At 34.0% G+C, this 16,587-nt stretch overlaps 1 protein-coding gene and 1 pseudogene across 2 annotated transcripts; both read left to right on the top strand.

Annotated features, from left to right (window-relative positions):
• The first annotated feature begins 42 nt into the window (after positions 1-42).
• Positions 43-5,736, top strand: LOC137835894 (LRR receptor-like serine/threonine-protein kinase IOS1). Its single transcript, XM_090302109.1, has 13 exons — positions 43-130; positions 1,649-2,183; positions 2,266-2,756; positions 2,848-2,986; positions 3,070-3,141; positions 3,325-3,396; positions 3,473-3,553; positions 3,778-3,935; positions 4,042-4,289; positions 4,374-4,500; positions 4,685-4,753; positions 4,826-5,015; positions 5,150-5,736. The coding sequence occupies exons 1-13, from the start codon at positions 67-69 to the stop codon at positions 5,559-5,561; spliced, it is 2,658 nt and encodes an 885-aa protein (XP_090158235.1). The 5' UTR covers positions 43-66; the 3' UTR covers positions 5,562-5,736.
• A 5,740-nt stretch (positions 5,737-11,476) lies between these two features.
• Positions 11,477-15,815, top strand: LOC137835895 (putative leucine-rich repeat receptor-like protein kinase At2g19210; annotated as a pseudogene). Its single transcript, XR_016520842.1, has 14 exons — positions 11,477-11,549; positions 11,630-11,739; positions 11,830-12,361; positions 12,427-12,905; positions 13,032-13,169; positions 13,257-13,328; positions 13,508-13,579; positions 13,653-13,733; positions 13,947-14,101; positions 14,208-14,455; positions 14,541-14,667; positions 14,849-14,917; positions 15,007-15,100; positions 15,232-15,815. The product of XR_016520842.1 is annotated as a putative leucine-rich repeat receptor-like protein kinase At2g19210 (transcript).
• Positions 15,816-16,587: the final 772 nt, after the last annotated feature.

Raw genomic sequence — 16,587 nt, 5'->3', positions numbered from 1 at the left:
TTCGTCTCCTCTCTTTTATGTTTCTTTTCTAATATCTTTTTTATGGGCTAGTCGCAGACGTATACAATGTGGATGACTTTTTACGTTGCTCTTTTAGCTGTTCTACTTATTCAAGCTCATGCTCAACCAGGTTCGTTACACCAAAACACCAACCATTTCTTTTCTCAAACAACTTCATTATATCATTATTTTCTGTGCTAAAATAATACAAAAGAAGACAGACAAAAGAGAAAAAGAATAAAAAGAATCATTATTTATTTCAGATAACATTAAAATCATTATTTGATATTATAAGAATCATTAAGTATATCTCAATCATTCGTATGCTACACTGAAAACTAACACTTATCCATAATAAGTATATTGTAAAATTCATCCTATTTTTCATGTTATATTTGTTGCAGTAATATAATGTTTTATTATTTATTTATTTTTTTTATCAGCAATAATGATTGAATAACAGGAACCACTTAGGTGGTTCAACCCTTATACATACCTAAAAAATGAGACAATTTCTCTGGTCTCCCAAACCAGCAGGTAGAGGGAGACAAACAGATCTACCACTAAAAAATCTGTACAGCCCGTACAATTTCAAAAACTAACCCTATATTCTTTAAAATGTTTTATTATTTAATGTTTAAATCTTTTTTCTTTTTTTTATTATTTAATGTTTTAATCATATAATTTAAATCATCATCGAATTGAATTCAATATATCTCCTTTCACCATTAAGTTTCTATATTTAATGTTTGATTCTTATGATCTCAATACCATCCTATATTCACATACAATATACAAAAATATATATCATATAAGTACATATACCATGCATTTTATCATCATCACCGTCACCATCATGCACACGCATACACATATGTCTGTATGTGTGTATCAAACCAATGGATGTCACCAAGTAACCATACCACCATTTGTAAGGGACTCAATTATAAAAAAGAAAAGTTATTGAAGAAGCAAGGAACAAAGAAAAGGAATTTCAGTCGTTTGGAGGCATGAAACACATGGTCCACAATCAGAAAAGAAGGCACACATGTAAAAGTGAGAAAGAGGAAGTGCCTAACAGAAAGTGGAATGAGTGGAATGATTACCCGATTTAAGGATCATGGAAGGGAAAAAAGGATTATCAGATCAACATTTTTTTCCTAAATTCTCTCCCTATTTGTCCTTCTTGTCTTCCTCTAAATTCTGCTAATGAGTAAGGGTTGTGACTCTCAGAATTGTGACTCTTTTCAATCTTTGTACCTAAAGAGTAATGATATGTTCACAACTCTAATTTTTTATATAATTTTCAATACTATTATTTTAATATTTTTTCATATTATTTAATTAAAGATTTATCTTTTATTATATATATTTATTTCTAAACACATTACATAAAAAATTGTATACAACTTTAAAAATTTTCAAACTATCATTTTTCTGTCTGAAATTAAATAATACACACATAGCATATCCATCTAGTTTTCGTTTTGCAGTCTTAACTGTTTCCCCTGGCCATTACACCATCATCATGTGCACATTTCTTAAGTAAACTCATGTTGATCTAGTGACCTTATCCCTTCAAGCAAAGAAAGACTTCTCTCTCTTTTTGTAGCAACTTTAACAGAGTATATGCAATTTTATGTTTTAGGATTCATCAGCATAGATTGCGGAGCTGAAGCAGGTGTCAACTATACTGAGCCATCAATAAACATAAATTATGTTTCGGATGCAGATTTCATAAATACTGGTGTGAGAGGGATAATAGCTTCTGAAGAGATCAACACACACACTCAACGACAAATGTGGAGGCTAAGAAGCTTTCCAGAAGGAAAGAGGAACTGCTACAAAATAAGCATCACAAAAGGCTCTAAGTATCTCATCCGCACTATTTTTCTGTATGGAAATTATGATGGCCGAAATATATTACCAATGTTTGATCTTCATCTGGGGACTAACCTGTGGGATACAGTCACTATATACAATGCATCCATTGACGAATCCATGGAGATCGTACATGTACCTTCACTGGATTTCGTACAAATCTGTCTGGTTAACACAGGAAATGGTACACCATTTATAACAGCCATTGAATTCAGGACTTTGAAAAATGATACATACGTCACTGAATCAGGATCACTGAAACTTCACGATTACCTGCGATGCGATTTGGATGATGACAACAGGTGAAATCATAGTTATGGATTAAATCTTTTTCTGCATTAAAAAATTGATTGACTCTATTCTACTTTTCTGATTTTCTCACAGGAACTGGACTGATCGTGATGATTATGATCGTTTCTGGTATACCTGTGACTTCAAGCAAGATTGGACACAGCTAAGTGCTTCGATTTCAGATGATTCTTTGAATCAGAACGATTACGACCCGCCAGCTACCATCATGAGCACCGCAGTTACACCAGCAAATGGTAGTGCTCCGTTGGTAATAAGCTGGGAGCCAGAAGATGAAACCGAGGAATTCTATATGTACATGCACTTCACGGAGATCCAGGTGTTAACCACGAATCAGACAAGACAATTCAACATCAGGAGGAACGGTGAATCAGGGTGGTGGTTTCAAAATTTCTCTCCACTGTACCACAATGTCACTACTCTATATACCCCGTCAGCCATCAGCGGCAAAGTAATTACATATTCACTGGAGAGGACCAAAAATTCTACCCTGCCTCCCATCATCAATGCCATTGAAATTTACAAAGTAATAGACTTACAGAAACCTCAAACACTCCAAGGAGATGGTATTTTTCATTTTTTAAATCCATTTATTTGGTTTTCACGATTGTACATGACCTTAACTACCTTCAACCCATCTTTTTCATTGAAAAAAAGTTGATGCGATTACAAGTATCAAGTCAGTTTATGGAGTGAGAAGAGATTGGGAAGGTGATCCATGCGCCCCTGCAGCCTACTTGTGGGATGGTTTGAACTGTACTTATGGTGACAATGAGGTCCCAAGAATCACAACTTTGTAAGTCTTCTTGCCCAAATTTCTATTATTGCTTCATAAAAACTCAGATGATATTGTATATAACTATTGATTTAGCAAAACAGGAATTTATCTTCGAGTGGATTGTCAGGAAAGATAGACACTTCAATCTCAAATCTCAGCATGTTGGAGAAGTTGTGAGTTTTTATGTTTTTCTTTTATTTCACCCAATCCAAAAATAGAAGAGGCCAGAAAAAACTCTTGTGTTAAATATTTATATTAATTATGCTATGCACTTATCTGTAAGATATTCTTTTGACTTTCGGCACATGTGTCAAGATTTAAACATACTTACTATAGGCGACCTATTTGTTTTCCAGGGATTTATCTAACAATAACTTAACTGGTGAAGTTCCTGATTTTCTGATTCATTTGCAACGCTTGAAGATCTTGTAAGTTACTTCATTTACTGGAACACTATATATGTTATCCTCTGTATCAGATAATAGAAAGCGATATTATTTTTAGAAACTTGGAGAAGAATGACCTCTCCGGTTCAATTCCCTCTGCACTTGTTGAAAGATCTGAGGAAGGTTCTCTCTCGCTAAGGTATGAATCTAACTAAAATGTCTCAAATTCATAATATGGTTATTTATGCGGATTATTATATGATTATTAATTACTTATACTTAAGGCAGTGTTTGAGATTCATTTATACATGATCACCAAATTTCTAAGCACAAGCAAAAGAAATTGAAGTATGTATTTAAATTATGGACTACTTGTAAGGTTTAGTGAAACTTAAAATAATTTTTCTGTGATTTCCATGCTAGTGTGGGTCAAAATCCAAATCTATGTGAATCTGGTCAATGCAACGAGACGAAAAAGAAAAACACTGCTACACCCATACTAGTAGCATCAATTAGTGGGGTTTTAATTCTTCTAATGGCCGTTGCAATACTGTGGATTCTTAAAAGGAAAAAATCAAAAGGTAATGCTGAAATAATTACGAAAAGTTCGTATTTTTTATATCAAGAATTTGCCAACAAGTTATTTTTAACCTATTAATTTTCTAAATATTGTTGAAAAATTTAAAGATTCGGTGGCAGTAAATCATCAGATTGAGATTTCACAGCAATCCACAGAAAAGGATGATTCGCTCCTGCAACGCAAAAGTCAAACGTATTCATACAATGATGTCCTTCAAATCACTAACAATTTCAATAGAATTATTGGTAAAGGAGGATTTGGAACAGTTTACCTGGGCTTTATCGATGAGACTCCAGTTGCAGTGAAAATGCTTTCCCCATCAGCAGTTCGTGGTTATCAACAATTTCAGGCAGAGGTAAGTTATTAATCAATTTATCTCTGGGCTTTATTAACCAACCAAACATATATGGTTTAACATGGTTGTGATTTTGATTTCCAGGTTAAACTTCTAATCAGAGTTCATCACAAAAATTTGACATCCCTTATTGGTTACTGTAACGAAGGAACCAACAAGGCTCTCATATATGAGTATATGGCTAAAGGGAACTTACGAGAACATCTCTCAGGTTGGTTCTAAATAAAATTATTTTCTTGTTAAAAATGTCTGAAATCAATTTCCAAGTTTGATTTCATTTCTGAAATTCTTTATATGAAATTTGTAATGGTAGAGAACTGTATGAATCGTATGACTAACTTCTACGGAACAAAAACAAACATGTAAAGAAAGTTACAGAACTCTTGTTACTGTAGGTAAATACAACAAATCACCATTCTTGAGCTGGAAGGACAGACTTCGTGTAGCAGTTGATGCAGCCCAAGGTTAGAAAGTAAAATTCAAATTATGAATTTTTGTAAACTCCCTTTTACCTTCTTGACACAATCTAATATCAGGGTTGGAATATCTGCAAAATGGTTGCAAGCCTCCTATAATACACAGAGATGTAAAATCTACAAACATCTTGTTGGATGAACACTACCAAGCAAAATTATCTGATTTCGGTCTATCCAAAGTTGTCCCAAATGATGGGAGATCTCATGTGTCAACTATTGTTGCTGGTACTTTTGGTTATCTGGACCCTCAGTAAGTACTTTAATTATTGCCTTTTACATGATTTTTCTAGGGAAATTTACTGAGCATTTCCAGGTGAATATTTAAGTTATCATCACAAAATCCGCAGAGAGTAAATAATTTCGGTTACATGATTTCTCCTGCAGCTACCACTCTTCCAATAGATTAACACAGAAAAGTGATGTTTATAGCTTTGGAGTTGTTCTTTTGGAAATAATCACAAATCAATCAGTAATGGCAGGGAAAGAAGAAAAAGGTCACATAAGTGAACGAGTTAGCTCCATGATATCAAGAGGGGATATCAGGGCCATAGTTGACTCAAGGTTAGAAGGAAATTTTGACATTAACTCCGCATGGAAAGCCCTAGAAATAGCAATGTCTTGTGTTTCTCCAAATCCCAACGAAAGGCCAATGATGAATGTGGTGGTGATTGAACTACAGGCGACTTTAGCGACGGAATTAACTAGAACAGAGCATAATAATGGTGGTGATCCTATGTATTCTGTTTCAGCGGGGAGCGAGGATTTATACCCCGATTTCATGCCCTTTGCTAGGTAAAAAGCTTACTCAAGATGAGAATAATAGAACACCGTTGGAAGAAGGGAAAGTGATGTTTGTACAAGAATATGGTTATTAGGTGCTTTACTTTTATCAGTTTTCTGAATCTGTGTTGTTTATGAGTGGTGGTGATAGCAGTAATAAAAAGTTAAAAATATTATTATGGATTTGTAAACTTGAGTTTTCAAAAATAATCACTCTAGTTTATCTTTAGAAATTTTGATTAACAAATACTTACTGTTTAAGCTCGACAAAAGTAATGAGAAAATATTAAGACAGCTTTTGATATATGCGGAAATATGTTATATACGTTGGTAAAGTTAAAATTAATAATATGTTATATAATTTAGTAATAATAAGTTAGCTTCTTCCCTTTTGCATATAGATAGTTTCCTTCTTTCTTTGTACCTCCTTTCAAAACTCTATTTTTTTCGGATTTCCCTCAACTTTTAAGGCAATGTAATTTGAATGGAATTGACATTTGAGCATATATTGGCATAGAGTTCTAGCAGATGACTTTGGACGCCTACAACTTCAATTCTCGTCTTATGAAAATTCATTCTTAAACCAATCGCCAATTCAAAACATATGATCTGAAGATTGTCTTTATTGTGAAAACATTTTGGTTTGTAGCTTGACAAACCATGAGAGTGTCATCTGGGAACTAGAGCATTGAAACTTCTATTATCCCCAACTTCCATTCCTTTCAACTTACTTTGGCTCACTGCTTTCCTTACTAGGTCTGCCAAAACTCCCACAACCACCAAAAAGAGAAAATACTTTTATTTTGTTATTAGTTTTGATCACTTTTCCTTCATAAGATCTTCCACCATTTCATTGGCTACAATGATGCTTCCAACAAGCCCTTATCTCTTGGAAAAGCTTATTGAGATTGGTCTTGTAGCAGTTACAACCTTTTTGGATTTTTCATGTATTCTCAAAGCTTTGAACCGCTTGTAGAATGTCTTCCTTAAGTCCAAATTTACTGAAATGTAATCCTTGTTAGATCGTCCATTTTGTACTAACGGTGTCTTTTGAGTATAGCTATCCTTCTTCTAACAGAGCAATGGAATTTCACAATCAGTGTCAAAATCTAATACTAGATTTTTTTCTTCTTTCTTCATTGATTGTCTCGATGTAGTAAAAAATCCAATAGACAATTTTGCAAAGTTTGGGCATATAAAAATTTTTGAATAGTAAATTTTTTGAGTAATAATAAAAAATGAAGTTTCTTAACATTTCAGATTGTTAGTTTTGGATTAGAAACTCAAGATTCATGAAAATCGAAATATGAGAAAAATGTTTCTAATAATTCATAAAGGATGGTTTAGCCAGATGCTTTGATGAAATTGAAGTTAAAACCATTTGGTCTAATATTTTTTGAGCCATCACACTGTCACAGTGCATCCCTTACCTCTTTCTCTCACACTGCATCTTACTTTTTTCTATGATATCTTTGCAATCAGCTTAATATTTTCCTCATGTAAGATTCAAAAAATCCACACTCCCTAGCCTAACCTTATAATTAGGTAGCTTTGAGAATAGTTTTGCAAACAATCTTCTAGTCTCAGTTCACGATCCTCATACCACACTCCATCCACATCCACACCTTTAATTTGGTTCGACATCCTCCTCCATGAAATAGTCCACACTTGTTTTTTTTTTTTTTTTATCAGCAATAAAAAATAAATAAATGGGAACCACTTCAGGGGTGGTCCAACCCTTATACATAAATAGCTAGCGCCTTACCAACCTCCAACCAAGGGACACCTTCCAACTTAAATAAGGAACAACCAAAGCTACTCAAAAAAGCATTAAACAACCAGCCTCATACAATCTACTGGGTTCAAAACCCAGTTGGGGTACGTAAAGAAATTACAACAGGACTTTGCAAAAATCCAAGACCAAACATTTACCTGTACCAGTGCAAATACCTCGAGCGCATCTACCACTCCCCTGTCGAAGGTCACCGAGTTCCTATGTCTCCAAATTCCACTCACAACACCAACCCAAATCGCCCCCCAAACGTCATTAACCACATTAGAAGCCGAACACAACCTGAATTGTTGGAAGTTTACCAAAGGGTCCTTGTGAATAACAAACGACACTCCAAGCCACTCAAAACAAAGACACCACACCCGCCAGGTAAACTCGCAGACGGAAAACAGATGACAGGACAACTCTTCCACCTTCCCACACAAACCACTCACCAGATTCTCTACCACCACCCCTCGCCTTTCCAAATTTACCCTAATAGCAATCTTATTCTCCATCACCCTCCAAGCAGTGACCAAAGCGGAAGGCAAAGCATTGCACCTCCACAACTTACTGTAAACTGGAGAAACCTCCCCAACTTTATCCTTCCTAACCTGAAAATAGGCTGAGTTAACCGTAAAAGTATGAAACCCCCCTGCCTTTCAAATCCAGCAATCTGCCTTCCCTGATTCCAACTTCGCCCCTTGTAGTAACTGCAAGAACTGCTCCACCAGAGGATTCTCCCATTCAAAAAAGGGTCTACGCCATTCAAAGTGCCACACCCAAACACCATCAATCCAATTCCCTAGTTCAGCCACCTTTGCACCTTTTGTCACACTAAGAGAGAAAATTCTCGGGAAAACACTCTTCAACGCTCCACAACTCAACCAATTGTCCTCCCAAAAAAGGATAGCCCTCCCCTCACCAACTTCCCACTCAAACCCATCTTCAAAACTTCTTCCCCAACCCTCTGAAGCCCACACCTCCTTCAAATCTTTCCACCAAAGAGAGCCCCTACCAACTTTACCTTCCTCTCTCAAGCTTCTCCACCCACCGTACTTAGAAACGAGGATCTCTTTCCACATACCACCCTTATTCGTACCCAACCTCCAGATCCACTTACCTAGTAGAGCCAAATTGAACAACCTTAGGTCAATAATACCTAGACCCCATAGTCACGAGGCTCACAAACCTTTTTCCAAGAGGCTCGAGCGATCTTCCTACCATCTGAACCCCATCCCCAAAGGAAATTCCTTTGTATTCGAACTAACTTCTCTGCCACCACAGATGGTAGATGTTTAAACTTGGAAGTGCATTAAGTCTGTGAACCCGATACAATTTAGGATCTATGATTAACTATAGTTTGGCGGGGAAAAAGTGTTTGCAAAATTTTGTTTAGTCACCAAAGTAATGTTTCACGAGATGCCTTATGCAGTGGTGAGTATGAGATGCAGACATACTAGAAACATTGAAGAAAGCTGAGGCAGTTCTCAATTTATAAGGCAATTAAAACAATGCATATACATGACATAATTTTATAGAAAAAGGATGTCAAAAAACAAAATAAAAAGGATAACATAGATGTAAAAGGTAAGAAAAAAAGAGTAAAAACCAGCTAATAGTTGAACCCTTTATGTAAAAAATGTGTAAAAAGAAGTTTAATTTTCATCCCTTTGTGACTATCACGGTCTTCAAATGAGGCACTCTCAAGCTATGATGTGATTCAAATCATGTTCAATTTTGTTTTGGTTGGTTTGAGTAAAATGAATGGGATTAAAGTTAAGGCACTTGGAGCTGCCGTGCACTGTTTGGTTGTAGCCAAGTTCTTTCTCCATCATAACAATTTGAATCTGTATCCTATTATTTTTCAAATTTCTTAAACTTATTCTTTATTTTTTATTTGAAAATCCAGAACTTCACAAAAAATACTTCCAAAATTAAAATTTTATTCCAAAAAAGTAAATATGGAATGTAAAAAGTACATTTTGAAGAAAAAAATTAGAACACAAAATCTAAAAATACATTTCGAAGAAGGATTTTTGAAATTCAATATTATATTTTAAAAATCTAAATCTAGAAATATATTTAAAAAAAAAGTTCCAAATATAATTTTTTATTTATATTCACATTTTATTTAAGGTCATGAGATATTTTCGTATTGGTAAGTTCAAATTGATATCACCATAAAATTGGGTGTTGATTCGAATTGATGAGTAAGAATTTGCCTCCTAACAAAGTCCTGTGCAATTTGAAGTGCATTGAATTCCTGTTGTACTGTGGAGAGGGATGAATGAGATTTTTTTTTTCTTTTTATTAGCAAGAAAAAATAAATAAATATGAACCATTTAAGGGGTGATCTAACCCTTATACAAACAATAACACAATAAATCCCCACACCTCTTTCAAACAACCTAATCCTCACTAACTTAGAATTACAAACAACCCAACTAAAAGAGCATACCTTACAAAAGCTCACTTAATTGAAAACATACAAGTTATAGGATCTATGCACCAGAGTAAGAAAAACTAGCATAAACATATTTTGAAGTTATCCAAGATCAAGCCCTTAATTGTGCCAAGGTGAACACTTCCGAAAGGTCGATCACTCCACCTTGGAAAATATGTTTATTCCTGTGCTTCCAAATTTCACTAACTATAGCAATCTAAACACTACTCCAAAACAACATTAACCTGGACAAGATCATTAATCAGATTAAAATATAAGAAGTGAGGGATGAATGAGATAATATCCTCCTTAATGGGAAAAATAAATTATCGGTAAAAAATTATATGGATAATTCATATTTAGGTGATACTTAGATTCGTGAAAATAGAATATTTCTGATTAATTATGTACAACATGTAATCATTGATGGTGTTCATGTTTTAACTTTGATTCATGGGGAAGAGACTAAACCTAGTAGGACTCCTGCTGGGGACAACATTAACTTCTGTCATAAATTTCTACTTCACATACCAACTGTCACACAGTATTAACAGAGTCACCTTTTTAAATGAGGAATAGATAAGGTCCCTAACTCCTTCTGGATCACAAACATTAGACACCCTTTCTTTTTTTAAGCTTCATATGAACAAACAACGACAAACACATAAAAAGCTCAACCCCAATCCATCACAGTAGCTGCACAGATTAAAATAATGAATATTATAAAAATAAATTAAGCTAGTTAGAGTGTTAAGAGTTGATTATTTTATCGCTTAAAAAGAAAAAGAGAGTAGTTAATTAAATTTGTTTTAGATAAACTGTGTGTAGTTACAAGAAAATCATGAAATAAAAACCAATTTTATTGATAAAAAATAATTAGTTGTTATAGTGACTAAATTAGAGACTAAAAAAATTTTAGTTTCTAAATTAGTTTCTATTATTGTTAAGTGGTTTATAAATTGGTATCTAATTAGCAACCAAAATTTTTTTTAGTCTTTAATTTAGTCACTATAGCAACTAATTACTTTTTGGTTTCTAAAATTAGTTTTTATTTCATGATTTTCTTGTAGTGTGTTGAATATATTTTGACTAAATAAACTTACTTAAATTGTAACCATCTTATAAAATATTTAGGTATTTTTAATTGTCTATACTTAAATTTTTTGTTCATAATTAGTGTCTATACTTAAAGGTTCCATCTCCTGAAGTGTCTCTTTTTTAAATTTATTAATTCTTTATTGATAAAAAAAAATTATTCATAAAATAATTTTATTTTTACAAATGCATAAATACTTAAAAAATAAATAAAATTTGTTAATAAAAACTTCATAAAAATGTATAAAGTTGTGGTGTTGTCCTTAAAAGGGACCTCCAGTTTCATCCCCATAGACGAGTTCAATGTTTCGACTACAACGTTTGCTCTGAAGTCCATAACTCTGTCACAATTTTATTCGTAAAATAACGCTTGAATGGATTAAAGAGAAAATGTATTTAAACTACTTTAATTGATGTGAGAATATTGCCATAACTAAAGCTTAATTAAGCAAACCTTGAAAAAAAGGTAACCAAGTTGAGTTGGTCCGCATTTATGAAATATGTATATACGAGTCTGATTTGTCCAACTTAATTATTTGAAACTTCAACCGATTGAAAATACTCATGCTTGAGTTAGTTTTGTTAAATTTATATACGTGGTTGATCACAATTTTTTTAGTACCCATACTTCTTTCCTGCACTTTGGTATGTGCAACAGAAGTTCAAATTGTTCATTGTAAATATTTTAAATGGTAGTATGGAAATTTATTTTGAAATATGAAATTGAGAATTAAACATTCATTTCTGTAAGCTAACCACAATTCTTTGTCAGGTAAAAGTTTAAAAATATGGTGCTCGTATATCTGTCATCCTACAGAGTGTTGGTGACTTTCTTCATTGCTTTTCTATGTGCTTTACTTATTCAAGCTCAGAACCAAGCAGGTTTGATGATGGAAAACATGAACTTCATTATATCATAATTTTAGCTGAAGTCTCAATTCCCATTGTTCATAGCATATTTTTGTGTATTAGGTTTCATCAGCATAGACTGCGGTGCTCGTGCCGATGAGAAATATACTGAAGAGTCCACAGGCATAGATTACATATCAGATGCAAGTTTGATAACTGGTGGTGTGAGTAAGTCAATAGCATCTGATCTCAAAGGAATGTATCAGCAACAGATGTGGACTGTGAGAAGCTTCCCTGAAGGAAGAAGGAACTGCTACAAAATAAAAATCACAAGACACTCTAAGTATCTTATCCGGACTCTTTATTTGTACGGAAATTATGATGGACTGAATAAGACACCACAATTTGATCTTCTTCTGGGACCTAACTTCTGGCACACAGTGACTATACACAATGCATCCATTGTCCAATACAAAGAGATCATACATGTACCTTCACAAGATTATGTACAAATCTGTATGGTTGACACCGGCCATGGAACACCATTTATATCAGCTATAGAATTGAGAAATTTGACTGATAATCTTTATGTCACTCAATCTGGATCGTTGGAAACTCAGGAGCGGTGGGATTTAGGTTCAAACATCGTCTACAGGTGAACTCTACTTTTGGATTAAACTTTTTCTCTCAGGTACAAGGACTAATTTTGTTTTCTCTCAGGTACAAGGACGATGTTTATGATCGTTACTGGTTTTTAGGCAACACCAATGATTCGACACAATTAAGTGTTTCGATTTCTGATAAGAATTTACTCTACCAGTCCGAATACTACCCGCCAGCTATTGTGATGAGCACTGCAGTTACACTTGTAAATGCTAGTGCTCCGATGGTAATAAGCTGGGAGCCAAAACATGAAACTGATGAATTCTATGTTTACATGCACTTCATGGAGGTTCAAGTGTTAACCACCAATCAGACAAGACAATTCAACATCACGCTGAACGGTCAATCATGGTATCCAAATTGTTCTCCGCAGTACATGAGCGTCCAAACTATATATAGCAAGTCAGGCATCAGCGGGAAAGAAATTAAAATTTCTCTGGAGAGGACCGAAAATTCAACCCTACCTCCCATCATCAATGCCATTGAAATTTACAAAGTAAAACAATTCCAGAAATCTGATACATTCCAAGGAGACGGTATGCCGAGAAAGAGACTAAAATTTCTCATATATCTCAAATCCTTTTCTCTAACTAGTTCACACACAACTGCAAGTGCTCTGAACTATTTTTTTTTTTCTTTTTTAAACTTGCATTTAAAAAAAGTTGATGCGATTACAAGCATCAAGTCAGTTTATGGAGTGAAAAGAGATTGGGAAGATGATCCATGCGCCCTGCAGTCTACTTGTGGGATGGTTTGAACTGTACTTATGGTGTAAATGAGGTCCCAAGAATCACAACTTTGCAAGTCTTGCTGCCCAAATTTCTATTTTTGCTTTATAAAACTCAAATTATATTGTATATAAATATAACTATTCATTGTCAAAACAGGAATTTATCTTCAAGTGGATTGTCAGGAAACATAGACACTTCAATCTCAAATCTCATCATGTTGGAGAAGTTGTGAGTTTTTTTTGTCTTTCTTTTATTTCACCCACTCCAAAAATAGACGAGACCAAAAAAACTGTGTTATATCTTTTTATAATTATTCCATGCACTTATCTGTAAGATATTCTTTTGACTTTCGGCACATGTGTCAAGATTTAAACATACTTACTATAGCCAAACTATTTGTTTTCTAGGGATTTATCTAACAATAACTTAAGTGGTGAAGTTCCTGATTTTCTGATTCATTTGCAACACTTGAAGATCTTGTAAGTTACTTCATTTACTGGAACAGTATATACTATCCTCTGAATCAGATAATAAAAACCATATTTTTTTTAGAAACTTGGAGAAGAATGACCTCTCCGGTTCAATTCCCTCTTCACTTATTGAAAAATCACACAAAGGTTCTCTCTCACTAAGGTATGAATCTAACTAAAAGGTCTCAAATTCATAATATGGTTACTTATGATGCTGATTGATTATTAATTATATTTATGGCATTTGAGATTCATTTCTAAATGATCCACAAATTTCTGAGCTCAAGAAAATAAATTGAAGTATGTATTTAAATTATGGATTATTTGTAACGTTTACTGAGACTTGAAACATATTTTTCTGTGATTTCCATGGTAGTGTGGGTCAAAATCCAAATCTATGTGAATCTGGTCAATGCAACGAGACGAAAAAGAAAAACATTGTTACACCCATAGTAGTATCCATTTGTGGGGTTTTAATTCTTCTAATAGCCGTTGCAATACTGTGGATCTGTAAAAGGAAAAAATCAAAAGGTAATGCTGAAGTAATTACGGCAAGTTCGTATTTTCTATTAACATTTTACCATAAAGTTATTTTTAACCTATTCATTTTCAAAATATTTTTTTGAAAAATTTACAGATTCGGTGGCAGTAAATCATCAGAATAAGATTTCACAGCAATCCACAGAAAAGGATGATTCGTTCCTGCAAGGCAAAAGTCAAATGTATTCATACAATGATGTCCTTCAAATCACTAACAATTTCAATAAAATTATCGGTAAAGGAGGATTTGGAACAGTTTACCTGGGCTTTATCGATGAGATTCCAGTTGCAGTGAAAATGCTTTCCCCATCAGCAGTTCATGGTTATCAACAATTTCAGGGAGAGGTAAGTTATTAATCAATTTACTCTAGGTTTATAAGCTTGTTACCAAACTTATATGGTTTAACATGGTTGTGATTTTGATTTCCAGGTTAAAGTTCTAATCAGAGTTCATCACAAAAATTTGACATCCCTTATTGGTTACTGTAACGAAGGAACCAACAAGGCTCTCATATATGAGTACATGGCTAAAGGGAACTTACGAGAACATCTCTCAGGTTGGTTCCAAATAACATTATTTTTTTGTTAAAAATTTGTGAAATCAATTTCCAAGTTTGATTCATTTCTGAAACTCTTTATATGGAATTTGTAATATTGGAGAACTGTATGAGTCGTATGACTAACTTGTACTGAACAAAAACAAACATGTATAGAAAGTTACAGAAGTTGTTCCTGTAGGTAAATACAACGAATCACCATTCTTGAGCTGGAAGGAAAGACTTCGTGTAGCAGTGGATGCAGCCCTAGGTCAGAAAGTAAAATTCAAATTATGAATTTTTGTTAACTCTCTTTTACCTTTCTTAACACGTTTGCCGTATTTATAAATCTAATATCAGGGTTGGAATATCTGCAAAATGGTTGCAAGCCTCCTATAATCCACAGAGATGTGTCAACTATTGTTGCTGGTACTTTTGGTTATCTGGACCCTCAGTAAGTACTTTAATTATTGCCTTTTCCTTCATTTTATAGGAAAATATAGAGAGAATTTCCACGTGAATTTTTTCGTTATCATCACAAAATCCGCAGAGGAAATAATTTGGGTTTCATGACTTCTCCTGCAGCTACCACTCTTCCAATAGATTAACACAGAAAGGTGATGTTTATAGCTTTGGAGTTGTTCTCTTGGAAATAATCACAAATCAATCAGTAATGGCAGGGAATGAAGAAAATGGTCACATAAGTGAACGAGTTAGCTCCATGATATCAACAGGGGATATGAGGGGCATAGTTGACTCAAGGTTAGAAGGAAATTTTGACATTAACTCCGCATGGAAAGCCCTAGAAATAGCAATGGCTTGTGTTTCTCCAAATCCCAACGAAAGGCCAATGATGAGTGTGGTGGTGATTGAACTACAAGAGAGTTTGGCCACGGAATTAGCTAGAACAGAGCATAACAATGGTGGTGATCCTAGGTACTCAGTTGCGGAGGGGAGCGAGGATTTAGACACCGAATTCATGCCCTTTGCTAGGTAAAAGCTTACTCAAGATGAGAATAATAATAGAACAACGTTGTAACAAGGGAAAGTGATGTTTGTACCAGAAGTTGGTTATGAGTGGTTTACTTTTATCAGTTTTCTGAATCTGTGTTGTTTAGGAGTGGTGATACCAGTTATAAAAGTTAAAAATATTATTTTGGATTTGTAAACTAGAGTTGCCAAAAACAATCACTCTAGCAAGTTTTATTATTTTAATCTTTAGAAATTGTTATTAACAAATACTTAGTTGAAACTCAAGAAAAGTAATGAGAAAATATTAAGACATAGAGGATTGCTACAGCTTTTGATATATGCGGAAATATGTTATAAGTTAGTAAAGTTAAAATTAATAATGTTATATAAGTTAGTAATAATAATTTAGCTTCTTCCCTTTTTTATATTGATAGTTTCCTCCTTACTTTTGTCTACAATCCCCATACAGAACTCTCTTTTCTTCGAGTTTTCCTGAACTTTTAAGTCAAGGTATTTGAACGGGATTGACATTTGGGCACAGTTAAGCATATTGGCATAAACCGCTTGCTGCTGATTTTTGTAGCTTCGCAAACCACCAAAGTGTGATCTACGAACTGAGCATTGAAACTTCTACTTGGCCTATTTTCACTCACTGCTTTTCTTACTAGGCCTGTCCAACCTCTCACAATGACCAAAAAGAGAAAATGAGCGATTGAGACCCTTGGTCTTAGACCCTTTGTGGGAATGAATTCTTGGGAAGAACTACCATTAATTAAAACAGATACAAATGATAGCATCCTTTAATCCAACTAATATATTTCTCACAGAAGCCTAATCTACTAAACATACAGTAGAGGAATTCCTATAGAACAGAGTCATAAGTTTTTTCATGATCAACTTTTATTATTAGTCTTAACCTCTTTTCCTTCATAAGATCTTCCACCACTTCATTGGCTACAATGATGCTTT

This window comes from Phaseolus vulgaris, chromosome 5 (assembly GCF_051622355.1).
Source record: "Phaseolus vulgaris cultivar YP4 chromosome 5, ASM5162235v1, whole genome shotgun sequence".
Taxonomy (NCBI): Eukaryota; Viridiplantae; Streptophyta; class Magnoliopsida; order Fabales; family Fabaceae; genus Phaseolus; species Phaseolus vulgaris.
The sequence above is the reverse complement of the archived record's forward strand: the minus strand, read 5'-3'. Positions and strand labels throughout refer to the sequence as shown.

What these genes read in the sequence shown, in the direction of transcription:
- LOC137835894 (XM_090302109.1), top strand. Translation starts at nt 67, where the DNA reads ATGTGGATGACTTTTTACGTTGCTCTTTTAGCTGTTCTACTTATTCAA. An exon ending in GATTTGGATGATGACAACAG is followed by an intron (nt 2,184 to 2,265) that starts GTGAAATCATAG and finishes ATTTTCTCACAG; the next exon opens with GAACTGGACTGATCGTGATG. An exon ending in ATCAACAATTTCAGGCAGAG is followed by an intron (nt 4,290 to 4,373) that starts GTAAGTTATTAA and finishes TTTGATTTCCAG; the next exon opens with GTTAAACTTCTAATCAGAGT.